General features: G+C 46.7%; 1 protein-coding gene across 1 annotated transcript; it reads right to left on the reverse strand.

Moving 5' to 3' along the window:
- Positions 1–789: 789 nt before the first annotated feature.
- On the reverse strand, positions 790–2,600 carry LOC146064657 (uncharacterized). The gene is made up of 2 exons (XM_083178420.1): positions 1,961–2,600; positions 790–1,589 (listed from the first exon to the last, which is right to left on the reverse strand). The coding sequence occupies exons 1-2, from the start codon at positions 2,598–2,600 to the stop codon at positions 790–792; spliced, it is 1,440 nt and encodes a 479-aa protein (XP_083034546.1).
- Between the last annotated feature and the right edge of the window lie 12,886 nt (positions 2,601–15,486).

Below are 15,486 nucleotides of genomic sequence, written 5' to 3' on the forward strand. Positions count from 1 at the left end.
ATAACCAACGTACCACATGTATTGTTGTTTTTCAATGTCTCTCTTTACACCGGTAGAGAAAAGTGGCAATCAGAATAGCATACTTGTACTCCAAGAATTCCATATTGTTACTCTTATTTTACTTTGCAGAAATCGAAGATCATCGATGGGGTGGAGATCCCAGTACATATAATCGGGGATGCAGCATACCCATTACGACGATGGTTAATGAAGGGGTTCACCCAGCGCCATCAACTTACCCCGGAACAAATTGATTTCAACCACACCCTCAGTTCTGCACGAATGGTGGTAGAAAATGCCTTTGGCCGTCTAAAAGGCCGTTGGCGTTGTTTAATGAAGCGCAATGACATTGATACCAGCTTCATGCCTCATGTAGTTGCTGCCTGCTGTGTGTTGCACAACATATGTGAGTTTAAGAAAGAACAGTTTCTACCAGAATGGACCGTACTGGAGCCTGAGGTATCAGATCACTCTGCAGATTCTGAGATGTATGAGGGGACAAACACATGTGCAGAAGACATTCGCAACACCATTACCAATCACATATTTGCTTTAACCCACTAGTGTACAATAGTTTTTAATTTTCAATAAACTTCAAAAACATTTCTGTTTGTTTGTACATATTTTATTCATATGTACAACATATTTTTTTAGTTAAATAGCATAAAGTGTACCAAAAATGCACATAGAAAAATATAATAAAACTGTAATGACAATACCCAAACGCCTTACATAACTTCTGTACAGGCCGGGTGGGCAGCCAAATAAACAAAAAGTCACTAAACACCTCTACAGCACATGGTAGCGGGGGTATTCCTTTCTTGGAGCCGTTCGATTCTCTGCATGACTATGTGGACCAGCCGCATAATCAAGGCAGTGCGGTGGAACTGTGGGAGGCTGAGTTGCACCCGGTGTACGCTCAGGGAAATGGCAGTGATTTGCTGGAGGCTGAGGTGTCCCAGCAGCATACTCAGGGCACTGCGGAGGAACTGGTGGAGGCTGAGGTGCACCAGCTGTACGCTCTTGGAAATGTCGAGGATTTGCTGGAGGTTGTGGTGTCCCAGACGCATACTCTGGGGAGTGCGGTGGAACTGGGGGAGGCTGAGGTGGACCTGCTGTACACTCAGGGAAATGGAGGGCATTTGCTTGAGGCTGAGGAGTCCCAGCAGCATACTCAGGGAAAAGGTGTGACATTGGTGGAGGGTGAGGTGTGCTGTGTGGCACCATGTTCCCCTGGTTTGGGGCTACAAAATTTGGTTGGCCTGCGCTATACATTGGATAACCATACTGAAAATTATTGTGTGGTGGCTGGGGCAGTGCATGGCCTTGTGCCCTAAATAGACTATTAAGGAACTCCATCTGCGTATCTCGGTTCTCTCGATTGATACGCTCATGCATACCAACAATGGCAGTAATGAACGTGTTCTGTAGGTCACGCTCATTGTCCATAAATCGCTGCAGACGAGCATCTTCATGAACTTGCATCGAATGATCCATTTCCTTCAGGTGTTCAAGCATTACGGTGGTCATTGCTTTTGTGGCTTGTTCCATCTTTGTGGCCCTCTTTCTTCTCAGTGGCACATTATAAACTATGGGAAAAACAAACAACACATTACTATACAAGACTATAATAATGTTACTTCTCCTTCTACCCAATAGACATTGTTGGTGCCCATGCACTCGGAAAACCATCTGTGCTGAAGGCTAGATATCAGTAAAACCTTAACTTCTCATTCAGACCTGTTAGCAATGTTGCTGACAGGCCTGAATCAGATCCCCTCTGCACAGATGCATGTGGATGTTAAATTTCAAAAATACTTAAATAAAAAAGCAGTGTTGGCACATGCATGCTTGAGGCCTTTTCCCTCCTGCACTCTTGCTACATGCTGCGACATATTTCTTTAATAAACAAAAATATAGTACTGTGTAATAATGGTGTGTGTAAAAGTTATAAACTTACTGTTGGTGCGCAACTTTGGACGTGCACTCTGTGGCAATGCTTCAAAGGCTGGACTTCCTTCAGCAGGTAGTGATGATGCAGGCGTTGATGGTGGTCGCTGCAAAGGTGATGGCGGATGCTGCACAGGTGAAGAGAATGCGGTGGGGCCTACAGCGGAATTGTGGGAGTTAAATGATGAATCCAGAACTTCACATTGGGCTTCACCATGGACTGAGCGGGAATCCATTTCACTGTCTGTGGCCTCAAGGTCAATGGGTGACGCTGCTGCTGCTACTGCGTTTTCTTCACAGACACTTGCTGCACTGCCAGCAAAACTGCTGGAGGAGGACAGTGATATGGGATTAGCCAGTGCAGAGTTCCCAAAGATGACATTGCACTGGTCATAAAATGGCCAGTCCATACGGGCACCACCACTCTTCCTCCTGTTTAGGTCATGGACCTTAGCATACTGCTTCCGCAGGGCTTTGAGTTTATTCACTACCTGTTGCTGCGTTTTGACGATGCCACGGGCAGACAGGATTTTGGCGATGTTGTAGTAAACAACGGAGTCCTTCACTGTGCCGGTCACTTGTTTTTTAATCTCCTCCTCTCCTCTCACTGCAAGCAGCTCGAGCACTTCCTCATCCCTCCAATGCGACATGTCTGCTCTCCTCGACGCAGCATATGGACGTCAGACGCAGCATTAAATGGACGTCACATGTCACCTGATCACATCCCCCAATGAGCTTCTTTTTTTCCATCATGTTTGAAAAACCCGTGTCTGCGCTGTTCAGACTGAAGTACACCCGTGTTTTACCCAGGAAAAACCCTGCAAAAAACCCGTGTGTAATTCCCGGGGCATAACACCCGGGAATTTCACAAGGACGCGTTCACACTGAGACACGACACGGGAAATTACCGCTCGCCCTGCCAAATACCCAGGTTTTTTAGGCAATGAGAACGGGGTATAAGTGAATAATGATTAAGATAATTAGTAGTCATTACATATTAACAATAACAAAGATAATCATTAAATATAAAAAGAATCATGAAAACATTAAGAACAATAATGATAACAAGAATAAATACAATATTATGAACAATAATAATAATGGAGGTCAAAAAATGAAGTTACTGAGAGGGCACTGCAGTACCCTTTGGCATGAGGGTTAGTGCATGCAAAATCCTTTCAAATGGGTTGTCTGCACCCACACTTCTCCTCCACATAAACTCCTGCAGATATGAATTTAAGTGCTGTCTTACAGTGCCTCTATGTATATTATTGCACCATTTTGCGGCCCCACACATCCGCTCAACATTCTGGGTGTGTGCCCCAGATTCAGGGTCCACAAATTATATCTATGATTAACCCTATAGTGTTCGTATCCGGCCTGCCGTAGTTCCTGCGTAATATACACCCTCCAGCAGTCACTATATATAATGGACCCGGGGGCGACATTCTCGGTGATGGCAGCCATAAGGGTTGTGGCGTCTCTCCTTTCTACGGCTGTGAGGAAGCAGGCCCCTGTCTCCCTGCATATGCCACTGAATACCCATTGCTGGGGCAGCATCCTCCCGACGTCGTACTTCCTTTTCGCAAAAATAGTCTCCAGGATCAATCCAGGGCCTCCTATATGGGTCTGCGGCTGTGACAGCAGATCCACTGTACAGGCCTCCCTCATGAGGGCTTTGTACTGCACCATCGTCTTAATCGTCATATTCAGCTCATGCTGGCAGTACACCACTTGTAAGCTCCTGTGCCCAGGAGTACAGAAACCAGACCAGGGTCAGGAACGGCAGACTGTTCAAGCAGACCTTTGGTACCCTGGATGCAGTCACCTTTTTACGGCAGGACTTTATGTGGCAGCGCCACATACTTTCCTTGACCGAGAGCCTCATTGGATACCCGTTAACGCAAGTCTGCATAACAGGCACCAAATGTTTTCCTTGTAAAAAGACCAACGTCTCCTCCTCTGATGTCGGCAGGGTGAACAATGACATCTGCTCACCTGCCATGCCTGCGCTGTGAACACTAGTCGCTGTAACAGTGGAAGAGCTCTGAGTAGCATCCATCACTGACACCTTTTCACCTCAGAGTGAGTGACCGGGAGAACTTACACAACTTCTGACTGACTACGCTATTTACATAGCTTAAGCTTATTCACAAAGCATAGCTACGGTACTTTATATGCATACATCAGTACTGTATGCATATAAAGTATTGGGATCGCATTTCCTTCCGCAAGCATACGTATGTAAATTGGGCGCCCGGCTACTACATAAGTACCATTTTTTTTCATGTTACTAATCCAATCTCAAGTAAATTGTCAATGGTATGCAATTCAGCCTACAGCTATGAGAGAAAGTTATTAATGTATTCATTAGCATAGTGTGGTGTCACACAGGCACTTTTCCCTAAACCTTTGAAAAGTACAGTCTAATTGGCTCAGATCACAATCATTAATTTCCTAAAGTCACTTTAAAATGCTGATGACAGCATTTTGGATAAGTGTTTGAAGCACTCAATAAAATTATATCCAATTAAAATGCATTATATTTGAGCAGACTATTGCATAATAGAAGCACTCATTTTAGAATATATGATCTAGGACTGCTGTCCTTTCCTGATCAAATTAAAATACAATATAAATTAGGCATGATCACTTCCAAAGCCAAAAAGTGCTGTGACAGCTTCCTTATCATAGAAAGTAATGTTTGCATGAATCTACTGTTTGTTTGTAATGCAAAGGTGCAGGGCTTAAAGTGGTCTTGGATTGGTGGTGGAACTCCTTGAGTACCAAGAGGGTCAGACGGCAGGTGAAGGAGAACCATATAGTCATCAGGTCCAGAGGAGGGCGAGATGGCTCCAGCTTGTTAGTCACACTATTGCCACGGAATCGGTACATCTGTCAGAACAGACTTAGGTCTACAGTCATTAGGTCGACCCCGGAAGGTCGTCTGGCCCCAAGGTTGACAGGGTTAAAGGTCGACATGACTTAAGGTCAACATGTGCCAAGGTCGACATGGGTTTAGGTCGACTGTCATTAGGTCGACATGAGGTTTTCACTGTTTTTTTACACACAGTGACATGGACACAGTTGGAGTTGATCCACAGCCCCTAGCATCGCTCGCTATGCTCGCCATGCTTCGGGCACGGTGTCTCGCTACGCTCGGCACACTATTTTATTCTCCCACCACGCCCTAGTGGATGGTAGGGCATGAAATACAGCCTGTTGGCACATGTCGGCTCAAAAAACAATGAAAAACTCATGTTGACCTAATGACTGTCGACCTAAACCCATGTCGACCTTGGCCCATGTCAACCTTTAACCCTGTCGACCTTGGGGCCAGTCGACCTTCCGTGGTCGACCTAATGACTGTCGACCTAAGTGTGATCTGAGAGATGACCGTTTCCCATTGCCACCTGCATCATCTATTGACGTGGGTGGTGGGGGAAGCTTTTTCTGTTCAAATTACTGTGCAGGGCCGTGGTGGTGGTGGAACTACCATTAAATTTAATCCTTGCAAAGTTAGATACATAAACTCAGGGCAAAATAAGCTACCATATAATTATTATTGCCAATTATTGTTGCCATTTATTTAATGATTGCAGCTACTGTTGAAATAGCTTTTTTACATTTTTGTTTACTGCAGGCTTCCGTAGTTAACCTGCATGTTTGAGTTTGGTGGAGGGACTGTCACATAATGAATGATGTCGATCCTATACTGGATCTAGTAAAAACAAATAATGTAGACATAATATTAAAATATAAAGAAAATGAGCACCAGGGAAACCGTGATGATAACATGGTTTCATTTGAAATAAGCTTCCAAAAGCATGGAACAATATAAGGGATTAACAAGAAAATTAAACTTAAAAAAAAAAAAAAAAAAAATGTTACTATGCTTAAGCAGTCTCTACAGCATACCTCCCAACTGTCCCACTTACCGCGGGAACGTCCCGATATTCGGGGACGTTCCCGCGTCCCGCCCGGGGCCGCCATTGTCCCGCGGTGGGGGGGACAGTTGGGAGCCCCCCCAGCCTGCCAAGAATAGACGCTGTGCGCCGGGGCGTGGCCGGAGTTCGCGTCATCCCACAAGACCATGCCCCCTTTTCGGGAGCACGCGCGGCTTTGCTGCACCAACGTCCCGACCTCCCAACTACAAAAGTTGGGAGGTATGCTACAGGGCATAGAGGAATACATGTCACAAGGAAAGAACAGTAAAGAAAAGTGGCTCAGTAATAAAGGCAAGAGCAGTAAGTTTAACCAATGTGGCTAAATAAGGTTAGCGAAGAAATTGATAATAAGAAGTGTGCATTTCAAATGTTTAAGTCTGATGGTTGCTCTCCTTCTCCTCTATCCCCTTCCTTCCTGGTCACATGTTGCTCTCTGCTGGAAGATTTTAAAGATATATGCTGTGTACACACTTGTACAATCTGCATGAGTTCCAGATGAGATTACAATTTAGACTATCTGCATACAATTTAGACTATATAGTGCAGATCTGCACTATATAATCTATGCAGCCAAGACTTTCTGGCTGAGATATGGGAGCGCGCATCTTGAACGCATCTGGATCGCTTGAATCTGCATGAGATCCAGATGAGATTTTGACTATATAGTCAAAATCTCATCTGGATCTCATGCAGATTGTACAAGTGTGTAGCTAATGCACAAAAATGTTCTTTATATAAGGATGAGTCATTCAATTTATTCAAGGAATGTAACAAAACAAAACAAAAAGGCATTCAGAGCTGAGAAATTAAAAAAATTAGAAGCAATATACTATGGAAAACAAGACAAATCCTAAAAAGTTTAATGGACTGACTTTTTCAAACTCATTAACTATGCTCCATCATAATATCAGAAACAGATTCAAAGCTGCTTAAATGCAGCTTTGACTTTCTGTCCATCACAGAATCAGGCCCTAAGGGCTAGATTCAGACCCGCTTGTTGGGGTGTGCTTGTTCAGAGCCCAGCGAGCGGGTTAATGCAACCCCGCTTAACTCATGCCATTTCCGTGCACCTGTGCAGGGCTATGAAGAGATTTGTACAGGTACATATCCATTAGTGAGCGGCTGCACAGAGGAGAATTTATTCAGTGGTTACTTACCATCTGTTACAGGTGGGTTAAAGATGAGGAGACCCAGATAGGTGGGTTCCAAGAAAAGTACTTTAACAAACAATTTGAATATAAAAGATGATTTTATTGTATACTAAGCTAAGGTTATTGAATTCAGTAGATGTCCAATACAGCATAGGCATCTGCAAACTCCACTGCATTAAGAGGCTAAGTTGTTTTCAGATCTTCCTGGCACTTCTGCCATCAGTGTTTCTTCCAACAATGAGGCTAATGCTGGGTACACACCAGGACGACTAGGGCCCGATCCGCACAATCTAGATCCAATTCCGATCAATTGGATGTAGATTGTGTGCTGATTGGGCCCTTTTCTGACCTGGTGTGGACCGATACCGATCCGATGCACGGTCCCGCGGGTCGGTCGGTCGTTATTGAGATCCTACCTGCTGCAGGTAGGATCTCAATGACGACCATACAGCCGGGTTTTAGGTTTTAGGTTTCTCGGGGAGCTGGACGCCACCTCCCCACGTATGGGGAGGCGGAATCCCCGCGAGAAACCTCTGGCCAGAAAATCCGCCTCCTCCTGGAGAGGGTACTGACACAGCCAACTTGCCATGCGGTCCCACCTCACAGGCGAAGGCGCCCTACTGAGGAAGGGCTGAGGCTGGAGGGGCTCCGGCATTGTGCCTAGTAGCTGCTCCCGCTGGCTTGCTTCGAGGGCAGTCCTTAACAGAGTGCATCCCACAGCATTTAGAGCACAGGTGACGGAACCTACATCCTGACCCTGCTGCGCAACCGGCCCCATTGAAGGCGAGACATCTACCAGCTGATGGCCCCCCAGTGCCCCCGCGAAAGGACGCAGGAACCCTGCAGGGAGCTGCCGGAGCTGCCACAACCGCTGGTGCTGCAGCCGGTATGGGCAAAGCCTACGGCTTCTTACCCATCCACACCTCAACATCTTTGCATCTGAGGGCCATGATATAGGAACCCGACTGCTTCCATTGGAATTCCTCGTCATATGCCCATCACACGCTGTCGCCATCAGCCACAAACATGGCATGCATCATATGAATGTACCGAATCACATTCATATGCTCCTGGGGCCTAGTTTCTAAATAGCACGCGGCAAACATGAATAGGCCCATCTGCCACCTCTGATACGTACAAGATGCCTCCTCGCCGATCCCCCCTCGACGTTTCGCGGTGCGATACTGTTTTTCAGCCTGCACCATCATAGTAAAAAAGCTGACATATTTGCCATCCTTTATCCTATCCCGCACGCTATGCCGGAGGCCCCGCAGCACTGCCGTGTACTCGCAGTGGACCACTTCACCCGTAGGGTACAGCGGAGAGCCAGAGCCACCACTGGAAGACTGGGAACGTCTGCGGTGTCTCCTAGAGTGTCTGTGCCTGTGTCTGGATCTACGTCCTCCCTCTTCCCTGGAGGTCACTGACTCTGACCCCGAGGAAGAGGAGGTACGAGAATACCTGCACTTTTTGCGTACATTCGAAGACCCACCTGCAACAGCTCCTGCTGGTGAAACTCATGCGGACACGGAAGGACCGGCACCTCCCCCGGCACGGCTGCAGGAACATTGACCACGGGAGTCTGCTGCGGTGGCACCGCCTGGACTGCAGCGGCAGGTGACGTAGAAGTTGACATGGAGGAATGCAGCCTCAGAGCTGCCAGTACGTGAGAGGAGACACCCCCCACAGCAAACGACCCCGGAGACGGGACCAAAGGAGCCAAGGCAACCGGCCCCGCCCCTGAGCTTTGCGGCGATGGTTGACCCTCCAGCAGTGTCAACATCTCCACCAATTGCTGCACAGCCGCCATGTTAAGCCCTGGATTTGCTGCCTGAGCGACCACAGGGGACGGGGCAGCCTGCGCATCAGGGCCGAGCCTAGCACGCTGGCGCAGCAAACGGGCCCTGCTGAGCCACCTCCTCCTTCCCCTACGCATGGGGGACATAGGGGACCCCACTGACATGCGCCTTGGGGTTGAGGGTGAAGAGCCCCCTCCCCCAACCTGGACCTGCATTACAGGTGCAGACACATCCTGCACCCCTTGGGGACCCGGAGCCAACCTCCTGGCTAATATGGGGATTAAGGAGGAGCGGTCACCGGACTGCCGAGGGACCCCAGCCCCAAGTGCCTGAGGGACATTCCCCCTTGCAGGTAACCGGCGGCCATCTTGGATGTCCCGGCCCAAGTCCTGTGCGCCCCCCCACCTGCGTGTGGGGACTGGCACTAGCAGCCTCCCTCTGGTGACTACCCACTCTGGAGCCCCGGCTGCTAGCCATGGAGCCCCTGCCCGGGGCGCCCCTGCTAATCCCTGTGGGAGCGCACGCAGCGCTAGAGAGTCGCGGCCTACTGCCGTGGGCAGACGCATCATCAGGAGACACCGTGCTACTGCCCGCAGCACCTCGCAGCAGGGCCCCTGGTCTCCCTGCCGGCCTACCGCCCCGCCCGACAACAACAGCGACGGGCGGCGACGGAGCAATGGGTAAGCCCGACTCCTGGCTGGAGGGTGGGTTACAAGACGCGGGCGCGGCATGGTTAGGCCGGGCAGCAATTAGGTGAAATACACTAGATGAGAAAAGAAAAGTGACAGGGAAGGAATGAGAGGCGTAGGATAGAATATAGAGCAATATACAGAGAAATACAAGGAGAATGTAAATATTTACTGCGAATTGCAGGAGCTGCTAAAGAGCCAAACCTCTCCTGCCGAAATCCGGACCAGAGAGGAAGATCACCTGACTTCCTGACTATTCCCAACTCTAGGAACTCCTCCCCTGCTCCCTAATTGGCTAACACTGATCTCATCATCACCCCTAGCAAAACACAACCTAAAGTGCAGGCAGTTCAGACTCCTTCGGGGGTTTATGTCACCTCAAGCTTAATCAGCCTTCGGTTTTCTTATGAATAAAAAAAAGATTAGGCCTAAGATTATAACTTTGACAGTCTGCTCCACCTGCATAATAATACCAGGACACCACAGGCTGCTCCCTTGCATAATACCAGGACACCACAGGCTGCTCCCCCTGTATATTAACAGGAGGACACCACAGGCTGCTCCCCTGTATAAAAAAGAACAGGACACCACAGGCTGCTACCCCTGTATAATAACAGGAGGACACCACAGGCTGTTCCCCCTGCATAACAACAGGAGGACACCACAGGCTGCTCCCCCTGCATAGTAACAGGAGAACACCACAGGCTGCGAATCGCAGAAATATTATATATTTGTAGATAATGAATGTCAGTAAGTGTCAGAGCTGCCAGTGTCTAATTATAATTATCAGTATGTAATGCTGTGCAGTTTGTAGATACTGTAAGGCCCCGTACACACCAGAACGATCCTGATTGTTAGTAGATTGTTAGCAGATTGTGTGATGGTCGCACGATCTGTTGGAGCACACGATCTGCTAACAATCTGCTAACGATCTGCATCCAATCTGATCCCAATCCGATCTGAGTCTGTATCCAGTTGAATGGATCTTTTACAGATCCGATCTGCAGCAGGTAGGATCTGTAAAACGACCAAACAACAGCGGGGACGCGCATGGGATTGGAATTGGATCGGAATTGGATGTAAACATGCCCAAACTACATACAATCTGCATCCAATCGGTCGGAATTGGATCCAGATTGATGGAATTGAGCCCTAATCGTTCTGGTGTGTACCCCCCCTTAGTGTTGTGAATGAGTTGGTTGGTGTGTAAGAATGAAATAGAAGCAGAATATCCCAGTGCAATTCCTTTACTTAGATGCAAGTGTAAAGACAGAAAAACGTGGAAAAAAATTGAGATGGGTTAATGGGAGGGGAAAAGTTGCAGGGCAATGGTAGATAAAATATATTGTTCTACCATTGCCCTGCAACTCATTCACAACACTAACAGTATCTACAAACTGTACAGCACAACATTACATACTGATAATTAGAATTACACACTGGCAGCGCTGACGCCCAACATTTTACTTGTAATCAACTACAAGAGTTTTGGCATACCGCCCAACTGACCACTCCATGGGGGAGCACAGTGTACCATCTGTTCTGGGTTTTGTCCGGGTGCTGCTGTGGCTCCGAATCCCACCTCTTTGTCCGCCACCACAGTCCTCCACCAGCCGGCTCTTCCAGAATCCCCACACATCAGACGCGTGGGCGGGTGGGCAGCGTTGGCGTCATGACGTCACCTGCACTGAGGCCATGTCCTCAGAGCAGGGGACCGGCGGCCATGTTCCTGTAGCCACGGCCATGATCTGAAAGCCGTGGCTAGGAGGAGGAATGGCTGGCAGCCCGCACTCATCAGTAACTGGCACCCTGCCCCCGGCCCAGCCCGCCACTGCTGGTCATCCAGGACATTAAGAAATACCATAAACAAGTGATAAACCATCTTAATGACTCTGACACTTATAATCTCCTTAGTGGTGACCCTACAACCTCCTGTAGAAGAAAATTACATGATGTATTGCTTAATGCTGTCGACATGAAAGAAATATCAGAGAAATTGATGGATGCTCTCCTTCCTTGTAATCCGATTGTACCTATCCTCTACTGTATCCCAAAGATACATAAGTCTCCCATGTTAAATGCACCCCATTTTTTCATACCCCTACTATCCAACTACGCATGGAGTTGATTTTATATAGTGTGGCGAGCGCAGCGAGCCACCATGCCCGAAGCGTGGTGAGCTCAGCGAGCCCCGCGAGGGGACGCGGTCTCATAAGAAAAACGGGAGTCCAGATATTACATAAGTACCGGTAGATCCTCTGGGGAGACCAATCGTGTCTGCCCATTGATCACTGTTTCAGCCGACTTCGGTTTACATTGATAGTCCAGTACAACCATGTCTACGAGAGCACCCAATACTTCTGTTGGATACAACCTCGTTATTTAAAAAATGAGTGTGCTACCAAAACTGGACACCGACATTTGGTTGTTTTCTATTAATGTTAGTAATCTATGTACAGTGATACCACATGAATTTGGGTTGTCATGTATGAAAAGGTTTTTGATTGACAGTGGTCCCAATGTAAATTAAATCTGATTTGTTGGAATTGATACTGACAATTTTTTTTCTCTATAACAATGATTTCTATTTACAGAAGATCAATTGCCCAATGGGGGTGGTGGTCACCCCCTCCTATGCAAATATTTTTATGTTCAATGTTGAGCAAGATATCTATTTTTTAGATGGTGGATTATTTTTTTTGCCCAGTATATTGAGGATCTGTTGACCGGAACAACCTATTACATGCTTCGAGCTGACACCCATGAGCTATGATTCATGGCCTGCCTTACTCGTAACTGCTGCGGGTTGAGAGGATCAATTCAGATCCGGTGTCTGCAGACCTACAGATGGCAAATCTGATTAACAATTTTGTGGAATGAGGTTACTCACAAGAACAATTAGTACAAACTAAATACATAGTTAATATTCTGGACAGAGAATTGTTGATGTCTCCTAAAGGTATTAAATCCCACGATAGCTCTTTAATCCCATTTGTACCGACCTTTAAATAAGCTAGTTCGAATGTGGCCAGTATATCAAAGAAACTGTGGCCAATGATCCAGTCGGATACAGAGTTAAAACATAGACAACTATGGAACTCTTTAGTAAAAACATATACTCAATTTGGGGTACCTGTTAATAAAGATAAGAAGCTGGAGTGCATACGGTGCACTTCTGTCACATGTCGATATTTAATACCGGGTCCTATGTTTTATCATCTCCTTACCAGTAAAGCTCTGCCTATGAGACACACATTGTCTTGTAACACCAAATACACAGTAAACCAAATAATTAGCCCATGCAGTCTCATCTTTATTAAAAATACAGAACGAGCGTTTAAAGAACGTATGGCTCTATCCACAGGAAAAAACGATTAAGCTGTCACTCGCCACTTTTTAGAGGCAGGCCACAGTGTTCCATTTATAAGATGCAAGATGATATATCAAGTACCCTTGTCTATAAGATGAGGGGACCGTAGTCTATGACTGCTCCAATTTTAGACACGTTGGATACTACGGCTGGATACAATTACCCCATAGGGATTAAATAATAACATGTACTCCTATGATAAATATGTGATGACAATGTGGATAACTCTTGATTTTTACTATTCATAGTGAGAGCATTCTGTTGTACTATGATAATTTGTGGTGCATTTGTATAGCTACAATTAGTTTTTTTTCCATATATTGATACTTTGTAATTGTGTGCTTTACTTATAATGCTTTGTAACATTATTAGTATTTTCTGTTTCTTTATTCTTATTAGGTTTTATTTCATGTATGTTATATATATGTTACCATGGTGATTTAGTGTTAGCATGGTGTAAAATCCTATGTCTCTTGAATGACGTCATATGGTAACAATCCAGAATGGAGGCTCCCAAAAATCGGGTAGTCCTCCCAGCCCCCTGGGAAGATGGGCATGTTTCCTCCTCTCCATGGAGGCCACCAGGAGGGGGCAGCAAAATTAGGAAGTATGCCTCAAGGAAAAGTATGAAGGTGAGGCCTTAGAACAGGCATGTCCAAACTCTGGCCCTCCAGCTGTTGTGAAACTACACATCCCAGCATGCCTTGCCATAGTTTTAGCATTCCTTAATAGCAAAACTATAGCAAGGCATGATGGGACATACTTTCACAACAGCTGGAGGGCCATAGTTTGGACATGCCTGTCTTAGAAGTTCCATAACTGCCACCTGATCTAAGTACATCAAGGAGCCTCATAGACATCCTTGATTTTTTGATAGGCAGACTTGGTTGCGCCTCCCCCAGATCCCAGTGCCCTAGGCAGTTGCCTAATGGTAGAGCCGGCCCTGATCCTACTGAAGAGTGTCACCCGGGTTTTTGTTGTCATTATGATTTAAAAAGAGTAAAAACACTTGTTTGACAATAAATGGCTTCACCCAACCACTAACCATGAGTGAAAGAAAAGTTTGTGAGTTATCATTCATATTCTCTGACAAATGGCCAGAAAATCATAAATTCTACTAGGGTATGTAAACTTATGAGCACAACGGTATGTGATTGTTTTTACTTTGTATTATAATATATACATTTATTAAAAAGTATATTTTATTTTTATTATAATAATTTTTGGCAGTTGGCTTGTTTTTTATACTGTTCCTAGCACTGTCCAATGCTGTTTTTAGACCGCATAACTGTCTTTGACCTTGTATTTGAAAACATTTCCAAAAACGGGTCTGTCAGGTAAAACCCCTTTCACACCGCATCTCTTAAACGGTATATTACCATCTAAATGCCGGGTTTTTTTTTATATAATCCCGTTTCAGTGTACCTGGCAGATCCGTTTTCTGGAAACATTTTCAAATACAGGATCAAAGCCAGTAGCATTTACAACCCCCCAAACAGAGGCATCATCGCTCCCCCCCCCCCCTAATGAAGCATCATATATCCCCCCCCCCCTAACTGGGGCAGCACAGGGCAGTCCCTGCGGCATGTGTGATATCAGCAGCGGGTCCCTGCGGCGTATGGGAACTGCTAGTTCCCTTCTGCTACAGGGACCCCGCTGCTACCGTAAAAGCACCTTTTCCTGCAGCTCCTGCTCCGGGCATAAGGTAATGGTGTTCTTTGCTCCCGGATTCCCCCCTCAGCCTGCAGAGGATGGGCTTCCCGTGCACTCCACAGAGCTAGACAGTGGGATGCAGGGAGCCTCACATGGTGCCTGCGGCCCGCAGAGCGGTGTGCACGGCGGAGATTGCCCGGCGTGAGGGCGCTGCATGCCATCTCCGTGCTGTGCCATGCTGTGTGCAGAGTGGGTAGGGAGGACGGGGGGGGGGGGGGAGACGATGCCTCGGTGGGGGGAGAGAGGATGCCTTTCTCCCTCGTGCATATCTAATGAGCGGGTAATTAAATATGCACACAGCGGGACTACTGGGTCCTAAATACCGTTTCAGACCCGTTCAGACAGCAAAAAAACGGGTCTGAGATGGGTAGGACCTTGCTTTTTTATCGTTTCCAAATACCGGATTTTTGGAAACGGTAAATTCATTTTGCACCTTTCAGACCGCACATATTACCGCTTTCAAACGGTTAAAAAACAGCAATATACCGGGTAAAAAATGCGGTCTGAAAGGGGCATTAGTTCTTTTCTTGGCCATCTGATTCATGGCACTGACATGCGGTCACACTGCTGTTATAAGACAGACAGGGAGCACTGCTGAACTTTCTTGCAACTAATGCTGGTTTTGGTGGTTCTGGCTCCCTGTTGTGCTTTCCCCCTGCATTACACAAGTCACCTGACTCGACAGTTAAAAGGTCGACATGGGATTTTTCACTGTTTTTTGACCCGAATGTCGACATGGACACATATTCCAGGTATATTTCTACATTCTGCACAGTCTATTTCTACATTCTGCACAGTCTGTTTCTATATACAATTCCAATGCCATGCATTGCGGTTGAATCGGGATCAGCAATTTGTACTATGCGA

This window comes from Crinia signifera, chromosome 1, assembly GCF_055691185.1.
Source record: "Crinia signifera chromosome 1, ASM5569118v1, whole genome shotgun sequence".
NCBI classification, from domain to species: Eukaryota; Metazoa; Chordata; class Amphibia; order Anura; family Myobatrachidae; genus Crinia; species Crinia signifera.